The sequence below is a fragment of the Macrobrachium nipponense genome, chromosome 6 (genome assembly GCF_015104395.2).
Source record: "Macrobrachium nipponense isolate FS-2020 chromosome 6, ASM1510439v2, whole genome shotgun sequence".
NCBI classification, from domain to species: domain Eukaryota; kingdom Metazoa; phylum Arthropoda; class Malacostraca; order Decapoda; family Palaemonidae; genus Macrobrachium; species Macrobrachium nipponense.
In genome coordinates, this window is record NC_061108.1 from 112381623 (window position 1) to 112401524 (window position 19902).

General features: G+C 34.4%; 1 protein-coding gene across 1 annotated transcript in view; it reads right to left on the reverse strand.

Annotated features, from left to right (window-relative positions):
- Nucleotides 1-638: 638 nt before the first annotated feature.
- Nucleotides 639-19902, reverse strand: part of LOC135216889 (annexin-B12-like) — a 25279-nt gene continuing 6015 nt past the window's right edge. Inside the window, exons 2-7 of the mRNA XM_064252412.1 lie at nt 14290-14485; nt 13776-13954; nt 11851-12023; nt 5488-5661; nt 2355-2536; nt 639-2026 (exon numbers count right to left, since the gene is read on the reverse strand). Coding sequence (XP_064108482.1) covers nt 1970-2026; nt 2355-2536; nt 5488-5661; nt 11851-12023; nt 13776-13900 — 711 coding nt within the window. The 5' untranslated portion in view covers nt 13901-13954; nt 14290-14485 and the 3' untranslated portion in view covers nt 639-1969. The remainder of the gene's footprint in view (nt 2027-2354; nt 2537-5487; nt 5662-11850; nt 12024-13775; nt 13955-14289; nt 14486-19902) is intronic.

A 19902-nucleotide genomic window follows, 5' to 3' on the forward strand; every position in this document is an offset into this window, starting at 1 on the left:
TTACAAGAGTGTGCAGATATTCACTACTCTTGCATTCCTAGCTTAAGCAGGGTATGACTAATGTACACTACTTTTTCACACAAATTTGTGCTGAATGAATACAAGAATATATTTTTGTCGCAGATGGTTTATTAAAACCGATTAAATATAAAATAAATCCACTAAGGAGGACTGTCTTTCTACGAATCTTTGAAAACAGCAAATGCATAGGTCATAAAGCATTCACATTTCTTAACATTCATTAAGATAGGTGGTCTCTCTACGGAGCTCTGAAAATAGCAGTACGGAGGGTGTAGGTTAGGTAAGAACATTAACAAATAAAATACTGGAAAATATTAAGTATACAGAACATGGCTTTACCCTGAAGCATGCAGCAAACATTCTGTTAAAAGCGGCAACATTTCTGCATAGAATATTTTTGTCCATCAGGGAACTGTGCCTCCCAGTAAACATTAATCTGTGAAACATTTAGAGAGCTAACCGACTGTTCCTTTTTGTAAGTGCCACCGAATGGGTTTTTACTGTTCTGCAGATTAGCGTATTACATGTCAGTTGAGAGATTAGTTCGGAGTCATAATCACACTGAAAATAGAGATAAAACAAGTGAAAGTAATTAAAAGGATAATCACATGCTGATGTAATTTCTAAACATTTTTTTCTTTCTTTTGAAACACAGTAATTACAACTATACATGTGAATAATGCTCTTAATTTCTTAACTCTTCAATGGGAAATTTCATCCTTGTTTATGCATCAAAGTGAGATTCATTGCGGAGAAACATGAGTCAGGAATCTCTCTCTCTCTCTCTCTCTCTCTCTCTCTCTCTCTCTCTCTCTCTCTCTCTCCCTCCCTATCGGTTATAGGTTCTGATTCCGAGTCTTACTAACTTTTCAATGCCAAATGAAGGCGGGAGAGAGACATTTTCTGTCTTCATATCGGTCTCCGATCATTTGCATTCAAATCAGAGACAAATATTCTCACTGATTCTGAATCTTTTACGCTACTGATTTCGCCATACGATCACGTAAGACAGCATCGACATGAGATCTTGTTGCTATTGGACCAATAATAAAATTGACAACGTTGATTTGGTTAATATTTCACATAAAAAAAAAAACATTCTGGATATCAATGGCTGAAACGTCTGGAGATTTTCAGGAACCCTGAGTCTTCTGAGACACTGGAAACTGGTTAAACATTTCTTCTTCTTCTTCTTCTTCTTCTTCTTCTTCTTCTTCTTCTTCTTCTTCTTCTTCAGTATAGGAAGCTCCTCGATGCTTCTCCGGGCTTGAATAACCTGCTACTCTTACAATTAAAATCATCCTAAGCGTTCAGATACCAATTAGTGTGGTAAAGTCTATTATGATTATGACAGTTATAATTATGATGCTGAGATAATGACTACGACGTGAACGAATAGTGAAGATAATGATGCTGCTGGTGATAGCGACGATAATGATAATGCAGTTGATAGATGATGATTACAATTTCTCTTAATGATGAAAATGATTGCATTGTTACTCGTGATTACAATGGTAATGAGTGATAATGATGTTCTTACTAATGATGAACGCTAACAGAGTTTTGAGCTCGATATTTGACAGTGATGAGGAACACATTTTTGGCGTTGATTAACAATTTGAAATTCTAGAGTAAAATCTAGAGTTACTCTCACTGGTGAGAGTAATTTATCAGTGGCAAACACTGGGATTTCTCATATACCTCTGTACTCCCATACACGTTAGACAGACCTAAAATTAGCCAGGTTGGTTTAAGATATTTTTTTTTATACTTGCTACTTTAAGATATTTTTTTTATAGTTTTTGCTACTTTTTTTAGTTTAAGATAATTTTTTATACTTTTTGCTACTTTGAGTCGCCTTGTGTTTAAAGGGATGAAGGTACATTGTTGTATGAGGCAGAGAATAAGAGGGAGACGAACAAATTGAAAATAACAGCAGAGATTTTAGTTAGGAAGCTCCAATAAGTGCAAGTAACGTCCTCTTGTAATCGCCAGATGTGTCGCCCTGTGAATAAAACACATAAATCAAGATTCAGAAAAATCTTATCATTTTTCTAGAGTGCTGGTGGATTAATGCAAGCAGAATTATAAAAATGTGCGTGGTTTTCTTTATCATGAAATTCTAGATGTTGGTATGTTTCTTGTTGCAGAAACAGATATCTTCTATCTGGTTACCATAAGTTAGCATAATGGAATCGATTGAATAGTAGTAATAGTGTATGAATGAATTTAACATCGTTTTGGGATAAATCCATGACATTACAGTAGGAAAAACCAGCTCAACTAAAACTGAATAAGGTACATTGTAGTTTTATCCTAATCCCTTTTCTAACCTTGATATCCTTTTCCAGCGTTCTTCCGTACAAGTTGTGATACTGAACCTTGATGTCGCCCATGTCTATCTCGGAGCGAGACACAACGAGCCTGATGAGGGTACGGTCTCGCGTTCCAAGGCCAACCATCGACGCGTGCAACGCCTCCGCGAAGAACACGGCCGGGTTCTGGATGCTGGAATCTGCAAGACAGGTAGGTGGTGGAGTCGCCTGAGACTAAGGAATCCTCATGAAGAGATGCGGATGGCTTCCAGTGCTGAAACGCTTAACGGTTTGTCATTGGAATTTTTAGACTTATTACAGAAAAAAAATGATGCGTTCTGTTTGACATTAATGTTTCAGCAGTATTTCTGTCCATTATAGGTATACGGAGTTAAGAAACATGAGATTTCATGTGAATAGCCCGTTCTGATAGATTTCTGCTTCTTTGATGGAGTTTAGTATTGCCAAGTTTTTGTAACCAGACTGTACGATTTGCTGGTCCAATTCTAACCAAATGGAACGTGAAAGGCTAATGAACAGTTTTTATAAGAGAATGGGTAACACACTGTGCCTTTTCCTTTGGTGATGGGTAACACCATTGCTTTTTTCTTTGGTGAGATTTCAGATATTTGATCAATACCGTCTCCAATCTAACCGTAGCCCTAACTGATGGTACACCGAAGTATTCCAGTAATGTAAATTCTTTCTGGACTATATCCTCGAAAATAAATCTAGCCCTTTCCATAACAGATATTAGAAATAATCTTTCTTAGCTCTTTTATATCCTTGATTACTATCCTTTGACAAAGCCACAGAATTCAATTCCATGCTTAACGTTCAATTTTTGTTTTGGGGTAGGCAGGGGGAGGGTGGAGGGGCGGATGAATTAATGCAGTTACCATGTAGTTTTGAGAATATCAAGAATCGACTATCTGTCATCATAATTTTTCTGGGAATTGTAATGAGAAGCAACACACTTACAAAAGATCATAATAATGTATAGCTATACTTACAAAAACTGAGAGAGAGAGAGAGAGAGAGAGGAGAGACTGGAAGGAGAGAGAGAGAGACGAGAGAGAGAGGCGGAGACCTGAGGAGAGTGAGGAGAGACTGGAATTCAACCTCATTAACGTGAATCTTAGGTATCTTAACAGGTACAAATATATAAATAAAATAGGCAATAAACTTTTAAGTTCTAAAGTGCAACCCAAAGATAGCTATTTCCCATTAAATTCTGTGTATCTGTAGCCGTCTCGATGAGACTTGATTCAAGATCGCCAAGTAAAAAGGACGCTGTGGTAGAACTCGTACCGGTTGACAAGTGTGTTTGGAACGGCTCCTCTTAATCCCATGCCAATCTTTTACAGTCACGTTTGATACTTTTATGTCGCTCCCCTGAACGCACATATTGTTAGGTCAGTGGCTTGCCAATAATTCCCAAATTCATAACAAAAGCTTTCAAAATCCTGGTAAAAAAATATGTACATTATATACTACGGTTTCTGTTTATCTTTTTGTATATATATATATATATATATATATATATATATATATATATATATATATATATATACACATATATGATATAAAAATATATATATGTATATATATTATATATATATTGTATATATATATATATATATAATATATATATATATATATATATATATATATATATCATCATATTGCTCCATTTGCTTAACGATGAGCCGTGGTTATATAGGGATATGTAGCGTAATACATTTGGGCCAATATATATTGACATAGTACGTCATTTACTTGGATTATCTGTTGTGAAGTCACACTCTATCACAATGTGTAAACCATTGCGCAAATACTCGAAGATATTCTGAATTTCCCACTAATTTTCTAATTGTAATATTTGTTTAAGGACTTAATTGAATGACAAATAGAAAGTGCGCATTTATTTAGACCAATTTAATACGCTAGTTTGAACAAATCTCACGTGTCCAAGGCATCGGCCAATGCTACTTCCATTACGTGGAATTCAACACAAATATTTTCCGAATGCATTTTGATCCTACGGCACACACTAAAATGTAACTCATTACTCGCTTGTATACAATACGATAATAACCGGATATTCGAGGTACCTTTTTTAACATCGAATTGTATTCTACGTTTAATGAGGCAGTCCCTTTTCATCGTCTCTTGGATAACGTATAAATACACACCCCAAATATACGTGTCTGTGTGTGTGTGTGTGTGCATCTAGATATGTGTGTGAGAGTTATAGACATTTAAGTATTTTTATATGTGATTGTGTACAAGTGTGTGTGTAAAAGAAAAAATGTAGATATTGCAACGAATCGATAAGAAATTATCTGTAAAGCAAGGAACGCTAAAAGGGAAAAAAACCAAGCAAGACATTAAAATAGAAGAATGTTGATATTGCTTCAAATTTTGACGGTCTGTCTTCAAAATTTGTAAAATTAGTAAAGGTCAAATTAATTGCATGATGAGTGGCGTTTTAAATGGAAATGAAATACAGTAACTGAAAATTACTAGCATTCAATTAATTCTTCTTTCGTGTCACTTATGCCCGTAGTTGGATAATGATTTCTGCAAAAAAACTTGATGAATTATTGATTAGACGTTTGTGTTTTGTTTTGTAAATTGATTAAGATAAAATAAAAGTTGTATGAGCATAAAAAGTCTTGATATTTAAGTGTGTATATATACATACATACAACAATCATACATACATACATTTTACAACATACATACATATCATACATACATACATTACATACATACATACATTAACATACATACATTTATATATTATATATATATGTATATTATAACTATATATAATAATATACATATATATAGTATATATATATTATATGATATATACATTATATAGTATATAAATAAATAAATAAATAATAATAATAAATAATATATAATATATAATTAATATTATATATTATATAATATATATATATATAGTCATACGAGAAGTCTGTTAGAAATGCTCAAAACCAACACTACGTTAGCCATTTAGATTTAAGAGAAAAATGAATAAAAAAATCACACTTTTTCTACTGCCCAACAAAGAAAAAAGAAAAGAACTAATAGTCTCGCGTGGGCTAATGTCGAGAGACAGAGGTTCTTGTGTACTTACATACAGCCAACATGCCCTTGAGACTATCTCCAGTGACTTCCTCCTCCAGGAGGTTTCCAAAAGACTTTCCAGCGAGTTTGTTATATTCCTGAAAGACCTTCCTGAGAGTCTTGTGAGAGAGGGAGGTCAAGATGTTCCTCAGCTGGGGCTCACCCGTTCTGCTGCGACCCTCGCCTGGGGGCAGACACCAAACAAAACACAAGCTTTAGATAATGAACGCGAGAGAGACGCAAAGGAAGCTCTTGGTTTTAATCGTCATAATGAGGCTGGTTCATCAAGTGTAATGAAGAGACAGGAAGCTGCCTGCGAACATTTTTAAATACTGCAGGGTACGGCGCTACTCTCGTTTATTCACAATTTAGTATTCGGTTTCTTTGTTTTTTGTTTTATTGTTTTTTGTTTTTGTTTCTGCGTTGTTTGAGGATTGGTAATTGGATTTTTCACAATGGCAGGGTAAACAACAGGGATGGATCCTGACGGTATTTAAACTAGTTTTCCACAACTTCACATTTTACTTTGCCATGTATCTCTTCCACTGTATTTCTGACGGGTCCAACGATGTTTATATGCATGTCTGCAGTTATGTACTGTTTTTTTTATGTTCCTTTTACCTATTTCTCCTGTTCGTCTAAACACTTCGTATATAATGCACGTATAAACTAGATGTTATGAATTAATATACGTATGTGTATATATATATATATATATATATATATATATATATATATATATATATATATATATGTGTGTGTGTGTGTGTGTGTGTGTGTGTGTGTGTGTGTGTGTGTATTTATATACATAATCTTTGTCACATGGCAGGTGATACTGCAGGGGTAAAACAATATAAACGTCACTGCCACGTTCATACTTTAACTTTTGAATGGCGGCTCTTCGTAGCTTAGTGGTTAGGAACCTACTCAACAAACAAAGATCCCATAATTAAATCCTTAGCAAGCCCGAATTATTTTTCCGTTTTATGTAAACACGCTGTGTTCCTATTAACACAAAATGTACATTACGTACGTAGTTGTTAGTTAAAGGTGGTTAGAAGCAGTCAAGGTTGAAAAGGGCTCGGATTTAGCTGTCCCCATCGGGTAAAGGATGTATAATTGTTTGCAGAATGATGACAGCACTGAGAGTGATCGCAAGCTTGAAATTATCTAAAAACGTAAATGTGGAAAAGTTTTAATATAAAAAGATCGAGCAAGGTGTTTTGAGATGAGTTGGCCACGTGGAGAGAATGAATGAGACTACGATGTTGGAAAGTTTGCTTTTGGCACCTGGTTCTTTTGAAATGAAGCGTTCTTCTGAACCGGAGTTCCTACAACAAAAGACAGAGGGACCTAAGGGAAAGGATTCCGGGAATTCCAGGAAGTGGCTCTTTCCCCTTAGCTGGATGACTGACTGCCTTTATTCCATTCCTTTCTTGACTTTAGCTGCGCTCATGGAAAACGAAGGGCAAACTTGTAATAGTGGTTAATAATCAGTGATCATTAACGTTATCCTACAGGTTGATGTGACATATATCAGAAATCTTATAATTCAATTTTTGACTCTAATCAAGAGGTGATCCCTGTACAAGTCCTTTTCTATGGTGACAGAATACTTTTTTATTCAGTTAACACGATAAGCACCTTATTTCGTTTAAGTAAAAGTATATTGATCTCAATAAAAGTTTCATTTTGACTAAAATGAAATCGACGGTTTAAAAGTCCCATTAATTCCTTAAGGAAAAAATCTAATGTTTTCGAGCTTACACCTTTCTTTGGGGGTAAAAATCTTTTATTTTATATTGGTTGAAAACTTCACTCCTTCACATCATGGAAGTTTAAAACTTCATTTCGTTGCCGAAAGAAAATTCTGAGTCTTTGAAAAACGTTATCGCTGAAATGCATTTTTTATCCCGTAGAAAAATTTTAATATTTGCTAGAAATTTTAATTTCATTATAATGAACCGTAAAAATATATAACTTATATTAAAAAGTAGTTTGCATTCATATAGTGACGTTCTTTTCAATATAGTATTTCCTTTTATTAAATGTTGAAAATATGTCCATAATTTTCAATTATTTTTACAGCAATAAAAACGTCCCATAACTTCAGATAAAAAAGTAAAAAAAAATGGAAATTGTAAGTCCATATGCGCTGGGCATCACCGAAGTCTGAATCCAAAAGATGTCAAAGTTGAGATAAGGCGTGAGCTGGAAAGAGATCCAAACTGGAAATTGGCTGAAGTTGGAGGGAGACCGTTCCAGAGGGCTCAGCCTGGGAACGAAGTTAATTCTTTTATGGTTATCTCTCTTGCTTCCATTTCTGCCTCGTTCTTATTTCTTCCTCTTCCTCCACTCTGCTAAGTCACTGGATTTATGTAATTAGACAGGTCGATGTAGGTAGATCCCTTTGCCATGTTTATTCTGCTGTTTCGAATATTTAATAATTACACAGACGCCAAAAACTGAAAGAAAGTTTACCCTTTGCGTAAAAATCTTCTGTGAACTGAACGAAAAGAAGTTTAGAACGACAGAAAGAAAGATAAAAATGAAACTTAATGAACCAGAAAACGAATAGCGATAAAGAGAAAAAGAAGTGTAATACGGAGGATCAAATGATGTGAACTGCAGTCCCCGAGCACTACAGACTTCGACTGGAAAGTTCTCGACAAGCAATAAACTTCGTCATAGATCTCCGCTCAGTCAGAACCTCACGGTCTGTTGCAGCAGAAATAAATACTACGTCACTGCTTTTACAACTTTCCGGCTGAGGAATCCCAGAATCGGGAGGAAGAGTTGATTGAGTCAGTTCTGGGCTCGAATGAAAACACACAAAAGTATCGTTTTTTTATATCATGAAAACAAGTCTCTAACTGCAAATAATAAAAAAAATGTCTGATTGAGAGTTTAAAAAGTTATTGGTATACTGTAAAGAGGTGCTTCACCTTTTTGTTTACTAGCAGTATTTAATTTTTTCGTAATTGATTTGCAACTTATTCTGGAGTACCATGTGATGCAAAAGTGTTATGTAAAAATAACGTTATTTCATAAGTATTACATTAGTGACATTCAAGTAAATCACCTTAGAATATAAATGATTATATAAGCTCCATTCTCAGTCGCCTCCTTTCTTGCAGGAAATTAGTTTTTCTTTTCTTCACAAAACGAAGAATGTACTCGGAGTTTGAGGATGACAAATGATGCCATGAACTTCAGATTTAAAGAATCTAGAGGCTGACAATGTCCTTACTCAAAGTCAAAAAGCCAATATCAGATGCTGAATCTGAGAACAATTGTCTCAAAAAGAAGGGAAAGCGTAAAGAGATTACAGTCGATAAACCACGTTAACCGTTTCCCTGAAAAGTGTAGATGTGTAGATATATTTTTAGCATTTATTAAAAGGAAATATACTATATTAGAAATAAAATAACCATATGAATGCAGACCATATGCTTTTTAGGGACAGAAACCATACTGAAATTCAAAACCTGACGGGGCCGCAGTTGAACTAGGTACAAGAAGGGAAATTTAATTGTTATCAAACTAACAGATATTGACCAGTAACTTCGTACTAGCAAAAGATACGACTTGCATTCCTAAGAAACTTGAATATGCCACGATAAGATTAGCGGTTAACTTTGAAACTGGATTTTACGAGAACCAAATATATAATCTTTCTACGCGAGAAAACAAAAAGGCTTTGGTCCTTATGATTAGAGGCCCTCACGTTGATTCTACCTTTGTTTGTAAGGGTGAATGGATGTTACGTGGGGTTTTGTTTTATATATATATATATATATATATATATATATATATATATGTATATATATATATATATATGTATGATATAGTATATATATATATATATATATATATATATATATATATATATATATATATATATATATATATATATATATATATATATATATATATATATATGTATATCTATACATATATGTATATATATATATATATATATATATATATATATATACATATGTATATATATATATAGATATAGTATATATATATATATATATATATATATATATGTATATATATATATATATATATATATATATATATATATATATATATCTATACATATATGTATATATATATATATATATATATATATATATCTATATATATATCCATATATATATATATATGATAGATATATATATATATATATATATATATATATATATATATGTAGATATATATCTATATATATATATATATATATATATATATATATATATACATACATATATATATATATATATGCTATATATATACATATATATATATATATATATATAATACTATATATAACATATATGTATATATATATATAGCTATATATATATATATATAGATATATATATACATAATATATATATATATACATATATGTATATATTACATATATATATATATATAATATATATATATATATATATATATCATACATATACATATATATATATATCTATATATATATATATATATATATATATACATATATATGTGTGTGTGTGTGTATGTATGTATGTGTGTGTGGTTTGGGTTCTATCATTGCCAAGCTAGTTTTGTACCTAAAAGGGCACAGGTTTCAAACTCTGGTCAGGGCAAAAGCATTCATCGTACATGTTTCCCTTTGGGTGTTACGTATTCCTAGGATGAAGTTAGTTCGATACCCATGGAATATTTTTAGCTTAATACTGAAAAGTATAAAAAAAATGCCCCTTGAGAATTAGCAACCAAATTACATGATATATATATGTGTATATATATATATATATATATATATATAATATAATATAATATATATATATATATATATATATATGTAGATATACACCTATACTTATATACATATGCATGTCTGTATAACTATATCAATTTGTCGCTAAGTCACAAGCGACATTTTTATACTTTCAAATATTAATCCACAAATATCCCATGATTATCGAAATATATTTATTCTAGGAATAAGTAACACCCAAAGGGATACATACATGACATATGCTTTAGCCTTGACCATAGTTTAAGCCTATGCCCTTTAGGGTACGAAAGTAGGTTAACAGTGATTGAACCATGCTGCTAACTATGTATACATGTGTGCTGACGTGTGGCGCACATGTACAATAACTTATAAGGTATATTAAGAAAGTACTCATACATGAAACCATTCAGAAATCGCGAAGATATGTCAATTTCATATTGTTATCTTTGAGATATTGAACCGCTGTCTTGTTACTGTCGTCGTCTTCGTTCATATCCTTGTAAATGACAGGTTATTAAACGTCAATATGGTTTTATGGGTTAAAAGGACTGCATTACTACTTTTCATGAAAATGCGGCAGATTGTATTCAGCATGAGCTAACGGCCTTCAAGTAAAGAGGACCAACCGAAAACTGTGGAGCAGAAAGTCCAGACTTGAAAAATATGAATTTGATCGAGGGTCTGTCGATGACGTGATTGATGGCTCCTTCTTTTCCATTTTAAATATGAAAAATATTTTCGTAATTCATGACGGACGTAAAACCGGTGTATAAAGAATTAATTGACTTTTTAATACCCGCCCTCTCTCTCTCTCTCTCTCTCTCTCTCTCTCTCTCTCTCTCTCTCTCTCTCTCTCTCTCTCTCTCCACAGCTGTTCGCTGACTGTTGAAATATTTTCCCGTCGGAAAAAGAATAACTTTAGACTGTGATTTTTTTTATATCAGTTGAGACAACCACCGTTATACGGAGCCGTTTAAACCTCGGCACGATAAGGGAGAATTCAGTCCTTTTATTAACCGTTGATTTTAAGGGCCGTCAGTCATAATTTCTAGTGAAGTGTCCGAATAATGCCCCCTTGATTTTTATGAACCTGTAGACATCTCTGAAGAACGGTAGTGGTGTGACCTTTAGAACTTTGATTATATTTTTCTATTCATTAGCTTTGTCAAAAAGATTTGGCTGCTTTCAGCTTTGCAGAATTCGTCGAACTGAAAGTTTTCTTTGTTTTGGCTTGAGGTTAGGTTCCTATTAATCATTTCCAATCAAAAGTAGAATAATTTTATGAACGATGAGAAATTTTACAAAGCAATTTCAAAGTGACGCTTTTCAGTACACCATAGTTTACGACAAAACCACATAGAATATTTCAAATAAATCAAGTTACATAATAAGTGATCATTGAAGAGTGCAGAACAAGATGAATTTAAATAAACACAGATAGAGAAAGCAAACAGGCATAAAAAAAAAGGAGGTAAGAAGACAGAAAACACACATTGAACTCCGGAATAAACGGTCTTCAAGATGATGTACCACAATTGACCTTAACCGCACCGAAATACCGCCTTTCAGAACACTTACCGGCCAGATATAACCGCTGGGCGAGATCGACCGCCTCCTCCTCGCATTCTCTTTCGTCCCTACTGCAGGAGCAGAGGGCAATGAGGAGCTCTTGGAAGGACCCCGAAGTACCCTCTTGTACCATTTCTTCGAGGCTTTTACCGTAAAGGTTGTAAAAGGCATCCTTTATGGCCCTGTGGGTAGACACTGACAGAAGTAAGAGATCAGGAGAAACGAATGGGAAGGGTTATGAAGAAGTGGACTTTTTTTGGGCGGGGTATTATCTTCCCGTCTTTTTTATCTTGTCCCTTATTTGCCGTTGCTCTTACGCTCGTCAGTCCTATGTGTATAATGGATAAACTAAGAAAAAAGGATTCTGCTGCTACATTTGATAAATGAATGGGGAGGGATGGTACTCGATCACTTAATGTCAGTTGAAAAGGAAGGTTTGCTTTGCCTCCTGATGAGGGTACTGCATGAATGCCGCCATTATATTGGTTCTCGGTCTCTCCTCTTTCTTTCCTGTCGAACTAGAGCTACGTTGCTTTGCAAATCTCTGTGACATTATCATAAAGAGGAAAAACGTAATCCTCTAGACAGAGACTGCCATTTATGAACATATTATCTAGACAAATGTAAGACTGTTATGAAAGCATTAAATGTATGATTTATAAAAAAGAGGCAAGAGCTGGATAAAATGGCTAAATCTTTGGATGAAATGTCAGATAAATGGATATAAATGAACTCATGAATTAAATGACATAAGTTTAATCTCTCTCTCTCTCTCTCTCTCTCTCTGAGAATAGATTTGAGTCAAAAAGAATTAATGTGATGAAAGTCAATTTCCAATCTGATGGAAATTGTGGTTTTGTTAGAGGAAATTTTTTCTGTAAGCTATCCAAGATCACTTCCATATTTGCGGAGAGGAGCAAGAGTACGGAGAGAGAGAGAGAGAGAGAGAGAGAGAATAGTATTTCTCTTTACTAAATTAATTTCTTTCGCCAACCTTCAGTAACATCAAAGGATAACTACTTGAGTGTCAGGCGGCTAGAATATCTTTTTATTTATTTATTTATTTATTTCCACTTGCTCTCTATCAGCAATTTTTACTACTTTGTGCAATTGCTTTATCATTTAGGAGGAACGTTATAAATGTGAAAGGAAACGCAATGAACCTTATTTGAAAAAGAAAAATTAAACGCTGTAAAACAGCTAACCCACATCTGTATTCCCTCTATGACAATGAGTGCATAAGCTCGCGATTAAAAAGCAAAAATGACCCAGCAATAAAAAGAGAAAAACTTCATCTTTACCTAGAATTGCTTTACTATCCGCAAGGTATCCTGGAATGTCCCGCAAATATAAAGGCTTTCTGTGATATTATGAAAACCTAAACGTAAAGAATTTTCTGGAAAAAAAAATATGAAAACAATTTCACTTCTAAAATCCTGTTCCTTTGAAGATTTGAAGATGAAAGAAAAATAGCTGCAGGATATCAGTTACTTATTACTTTTCGCGGGCGTGTCAGTTAGTGACATGCAAAAGATTATATCAATTCTAGACCTAGACTTAAATACTGAAAAGTAAAACGTGATGCTTCATCTTTCGACTTGGAAGGAAACTCTTATACAATATGTTTCCAAGAGTGGTAGCCGAAACCTGTATCTTTGCTCTCACATGTATCACGGCTAAGTCTTTGAAAAAGAAAATATCAGTACTTTGAAAAATTTTGAGCGATGTTTCCATCTCTTATCTGGAGATGGAAAAAGTATAACCCTGCATCCAGATAGTACGACATCAAGTTAGCTTAATCAAGCTATGATGATTTTCAAGATGTTTAAGATAATGAAGACGCATGTGTACTAATATTCATATTGCACTTCCTCCATTCTTTATTGTATTTCGTACTTATACTTTGGATAACCGAGACGTAAATGAGAACTTACCTTATGGATGCATTGTCTCTGGTACAGAGGAGCTCAATGAGAGTTCGTTCCTTTGCCCCTCGGCTGCCCAGTGCTCTGTGGATTTCTTTTGCCAAATACTTGTTCATGGGAGTCATCAGAGCCATGATCACTGTTTGGAAGTCACCGCCGGTGGCATTCTTCAGGTCTTGTCGTAGATCCTGTTAAAATTTATTCCTATGAACCCAAGAGTTCAGTGTCGTAAACTGCTTCCATTATTTTACAATATCTGTATGCTTTGCGCGATTTTGAGGACTTGTGTCCATAATCTTACTGAACTGAGCGAACCAATTAGCGGACACAAACATGAGGCTACCTAAAATAAAAATTGAAAAACTCTGTTACCCTATCCACACTCTTAGGCAAATCCAGGGAACTGTTTTCTCGTGTAAGCAAACCAAGTCTCTCTTCATTTGCTTCGTAAAGCCAAAACTGAAACGCAAAAAATGCAAAAAACCAACTGTGGTTCGCTTCAAAGGCTGAGTTGCAGACATACCTGACCAAACGAATGTTGATAATGGTGGAGAATCTCCTGCCGTTGGTCACTGGTCCTGTTGGTAAGCAGACCGATGAGAGCTGCGCTGTCCAATGAGGACCCGATGATTGCCCTTCTAAGGATCCCCGCATCGTATTGAGGATCTAAGGGCGTCAGTGGGACAACCGTCGGAGTAGACTGGAGTAGGGAAGTAAAACTGTTTAAAAAGATTATATTACCATAAAGGAAACCTATGTATTGGTTAATCATTCTATTCAGTTACATAGGCTAATTTTCAGAAAATTGCTACCCATCCGAGCTTTTTTTTTAAAGAATTATATAACTTTCTTAACTGTAAGATTATTCCGATTTTTAGTATTGCTAATGTACCAAAGTTGGCTTTTTACTGCAGTTAACAGTAGAGCCAAATCCAAGGACCCATTAACCATTGGTTCTTTTTTTAGATATGAAGACAAACTAAGCTCCCTGGGGCTTCTCATCGCCTGCCCAAAGGGAAAATTGATTGTCATCGGGGCGTTAGTTACAGAACGGGTGCTAGGTTAATCAATCCAGAATTATTTAACGTATTAAAATTCTCTCTAGAGCCACCTCACATCATCAATTAGCAATAACCGAATCGTCGTACATTAAGAAACTTCTTCCCTCTTTAAACAACCAAACTACCTCTAAGACACTGTACCTGTCCTGAGTTTGACCTTGTCTTTGTTTTTGGTTGCTGTCATTCAGTCCTTGGTTCCCCTCCTGTTAAATCTTGTTTTTTTAATTTAATTTTCTTTTCATATATAAACTTCTTAATTCTGAGTCTTTTTAACATTTTTATATGTTATAATTGTGTTTTTCAGCTTTGAAAATGAGGCTCCTTGTTCTATGTTGGTTGACAGCAACGCTTCCCGTGTGTAAATATATATACATACATATATATATATATATATATATATATATATATATATATATATACATATATATATATATATATATATATATATATATATATATATATATATATATATATATATATATATATGGGAAGCGTTGGTGTCAACTAACTATAACAGGGAGCTGAAGGAGACGTCATGAACTATTTGTCCGTTTATTAAACAAGCTGACGTTTCGAGGACAGCCTCATATATATATGTATATATATATATATATATATATATATATATATATTATATGTGTGTGTGTGTGTGTGTGTGTGTGTGTGTGTGTGTGTATATATATATATATATATATATATATATATATATATATATATATATATATAATTCCAATCGTTTTCGTAGTGGTGTCTTCCTGCAATATTGGCCGACATAAATTAATATAAAGATTAAAGATTTATCTTCGCTTTGATCTGTGTGTCCGGGAGAATCTGGAAGAACATTATAAGAAAAGGTAAGAAACGATGATAAGGCAATTTTCGAAGAATACTATTTCCTATAACCTTAACAGAATTCTGTTCTATGCTGCGATCAGCAGTGACCTTTTCAACCACATCTGGCGTGACACTTCGACCAGCCTCCGGAAATTAGATAGAAGAAGTTCTACCCTCTGGTTTCGTCTTTTCATTATCTCTCTCTCTCTCTCTCTCTCTCTCTCTCTCTCTCTCTCTCTCTCTCTGTGTGTGTGTGTGTGTGTGTGTGTGTGTGTGTGTATGTGCGTTGAATTACGCACCGACATAAAACTAATTAAACTGATAAAGCAATGAAAAGAATAATTTTTTTTCCTATCTCATTCATCCTGTTCGACTGGGTGGTATTTATAATGTTGGGTTCCGGGTTGCATCCTGCCTCCTTGGGAGTCCATCACTTTTCTCAATGTTTGCGCTGTTTCTAATAACCCGCTCTTTTCCAAGGTCCTTTTCAGGGATCTTGGGATCGTGCCTTGTTTTCCTATGATTATGGGTACGATTTCCAGTGGCATATCCCATATCCTTCTTATTTCTATTTTCAGGTCTTGATAGTTCCCAGCTGGACGAGTCGGTTGCGCGCTCCCAGCTACCGCCAGCGCGAAATCAGAGGAATGTATTTCTGGTGATTAGAAATTCATTTCTCGATATGATGTGGTTCAGATCCCACATTAAGCTGTAGATCCCGTTGCTAATTAACCAATTGGTTCCTAGCCACGTAAAAAAATCCAATCCTTCGGGCCAGCCCTAGGAAAGCTGTTAATCAGCTCAGTGGTCTGGTTAAACTAAGATATACTTTTCTTTAGGTCTTGATACATATAAATTTTTTTCTCTTTCTTTGTCATCTACTCTGGTGTCTCAATGAGTGATACTTTCGTCTTGATATCGTCAATCAGCGTCAAGTCTGATCTCTTGGCGCGTATCACCCTATCTGTTCTGATACCATAGTCCCAGAGGATCTTTTCCTGATCGTTTTCTATCACTCCCTCCAGTTGGCGTTCGTACCACTTATTACTGCAAGCTAGCTGGTGTTTCTTGCACAGGCTTCAGTGAAGGGCTTTTGCGACTGGATCATGCCTCTCTTTGTCTGTGTCAGCGCCAGACAGTCGCTTGCTATGTGGTTTATGGCCTCTTCTTTCATATTGCACTTCCTGCATATGGGTGAGATGTTATTTCCATCTATTGTTCTTTGTAGTACATATCTGGTTCTCAGGGCCTGATCTTGTGCCGCTGTTAGCATGCCTTCTGTTTCATTCTTGAGTTCTGCCCTCTGTAGCCATTGCCATGTTTGGTTGCTAGATTATTATTATTATTATTATTATCATTATTATAATTATTATTATTATTATTATTCAGAAGATGAACCCTATTCTTATGGACTAGCCCACAGAGCCACTGACTTTAAATTCAAACTTCCAAAGATTACGGGGCTCATTTGAAAAAAAGCAACAGAAGATAATAGAAATGACAGAATGAAGAAATCAGTTATTTGAAAAGAAAAAATTAAATGACAAACTAATAACTAAATAGGTAACAATGTAATCAAACTATAAAATATGAGAATTGCTTAAAGATGAAGCAGAACAATGGAATACAATTAGAAGACAATATTACTTCCCGCGTACATTAAACAGAAACGATTTTCTCTTCCTCTCTTGCAAACGTCACCTTCCAGCAGATTTGTGATCTTTCAGTTCAGTACGAAAAGTTTCTTAACGAAGGTTTTATTCGCCATCAATAGAGAATAATTATGAAAAATTCAATAAACAATACTTATGAGATAATTCACTGAATACCGGAGCAAAACACAACTGTCACAGTGTTACAGCAAAGTCATATTATTATTGCGTTTCCGAAAACTTTAAACGGATTTTAATTCAAGTTCGTTGGCATGTGATCCTGAGTATATTTAGAATTTTTTAAAATACATCATTTTATACGGAGTCCTTCGAGAAAATACTTCGGCAGTATAAGGGTCGCACCATTAACACCGAAAAAAGTACATTAAAGAGCCATTTCGCATAACACATTTACGAAGTTGTTATTCACGTCATCACACATGCCATAGACGATAAGGAGACTCATTTTTCGTGTAAACATGTGTTTCAAGGTTTTCTTCAGTCGCTGGACTGTTAAGTTAGCTAGTGCTTTGTCAGAATTGACGCAATATGTGTGCAAACCTTGTCCAGAGCCTTCTAAGCCTAACATCTTGTTCTTTGTCATGGGGAATCTTATCTTTGTTGTTTCGAAAGTTCAGCTGTACATTCCATATTTGTGTTTTGTTCGTGTGCATATTCGATTGGCCTTGTTTCACGAATTATACTGCCAAATATATTTGCCTTTCCATTCGTTTCTACGACTAGTAAATCATAGTATTTTATTCTGTGACTAGAAAGGAAAATAAATTCGGGGATATGCATGAGCAGAGGAAACGCGAGCAAATCCAGCGATTGACTGGCCAAATGGACAAACAAAGGTTGACACATGTACAATGCAAGGTCCCTGAGACAATACCGTAATAGCTGTCAGATATAATGATGCGTCCTTGTGGCTATAAATCGGCGGGGTAACACTGGATGAATCTAAATAACCTTGATGCGACACATCCGTCGGACTGAAATTTCCAGGTTTTCGCCATGTAATCGAATCTTTAATTGCGGACGTTTGCACTCTCTCTCTCTCTCTCTCTCTCTCTCGCTCTCTCTCTCTCTCTCTCTCTCTCTCTCTGTTATGCATACGCAAACCTAACTTTATTGCCCAGTAGCAACAACCATTTATCGCACGTAACAGTTATTTTACAAAGTTGTAGTGCTTCTATACCTGCATTTGATTATCAATCGTAAGGCTGAAGGAGCAAGTTTGTTTGGAATGCCATTGGTTTACGTAGGGCAATATATATATATATATATATAATATATATATATATATATATATATAATATATATATATATAATATAATTAGATATATAATAATATATATATATATATCTATATCTATATATATAGATATTCATATAGATATATATATATCATATATATATATTGATATAGATATATATATATATATATATATATATATATATATATAGATAGATAGATAGATATAGATATATATATCTATATATATAATCTACTATATATATATATATAATATATATATAATATATATATATAATCTTAATGAGAAACCATAGGAAGAAGAAAGCGCTGTTCAGATGAAACGAAAGAGGCATTGTAAGGGAAGAACCTCATGAGCCTTACCCCCTTATGTGAAGGCGTATGATCCGATTGTTATTAGGGAAGTTTTGTATTCTGCAATTCAGCAGTTCAAGTAAAAATGAAGACGTGGCCATGGAGCTCTTGGTATTATTATCAAGAACTATCATCTAATAAGGAAAGAAGCTTAGTTTTTAAAATGCGGGCGAGTGAGGAGGAACTCTAGTGCGAGTAAAAGCAAAATGGTTAAAGACAAATGAAAAAATGTGTGAATGTATGAATATATAAATGGAGAGATGAGAGATACTGCCTGAGAAGTGAATGAGGTCCTGGGTCAGTGGATTGGGTATTTTGGAGATCTGTTAAATGTCGAGGGATAGAGAAGAGGGAGCTGAATGATGTCATAATGGAGGAGGTTAGTGTGGGTCTGGTAATGCTCGTGGACTAACTCTTAAGAATTTGAGGGCGGCCGAATGATGGTAAAGTTTTAAATAAGTAAGAAGAAGAACTTTTCCTTTGCATAAAAGTAAAAATGATAGGAGACACCATAAGACTTATAGAGGCATAATATAGTGCAACATGGAAGAGGTACGCAAGGAATTTGACTGGGGAAGTAAGACAGCTAACGGAAGAACTAGAAGGGATTAGAAAAGAAGAGGGTTTGGACTGAAGCATTTACAATGGGAAATATATGTTAGAAGTCTGAAAGTAAAGAGGAAAAACTGTATGAGAAATTCGCGGCCCTATAAAATGCTCATGACAGACTCAAAAGAGACACAATGAGAGGATTGATGAGGAAGTATTATATAGAAGGTAAGATGCTGTAATCATGTTTCAACATATTTCTGTAAAAACGAATCATATGTCGGAGGAATTTGTTAACGCAATACTCCCGTATGGAAACGGTTTATGGATGTTGAAAAAAAACTTAGTGCTATATATAGTGAGATGAACTAAAAGCATTAGATATGTGGCGATAGATATGATAAAAA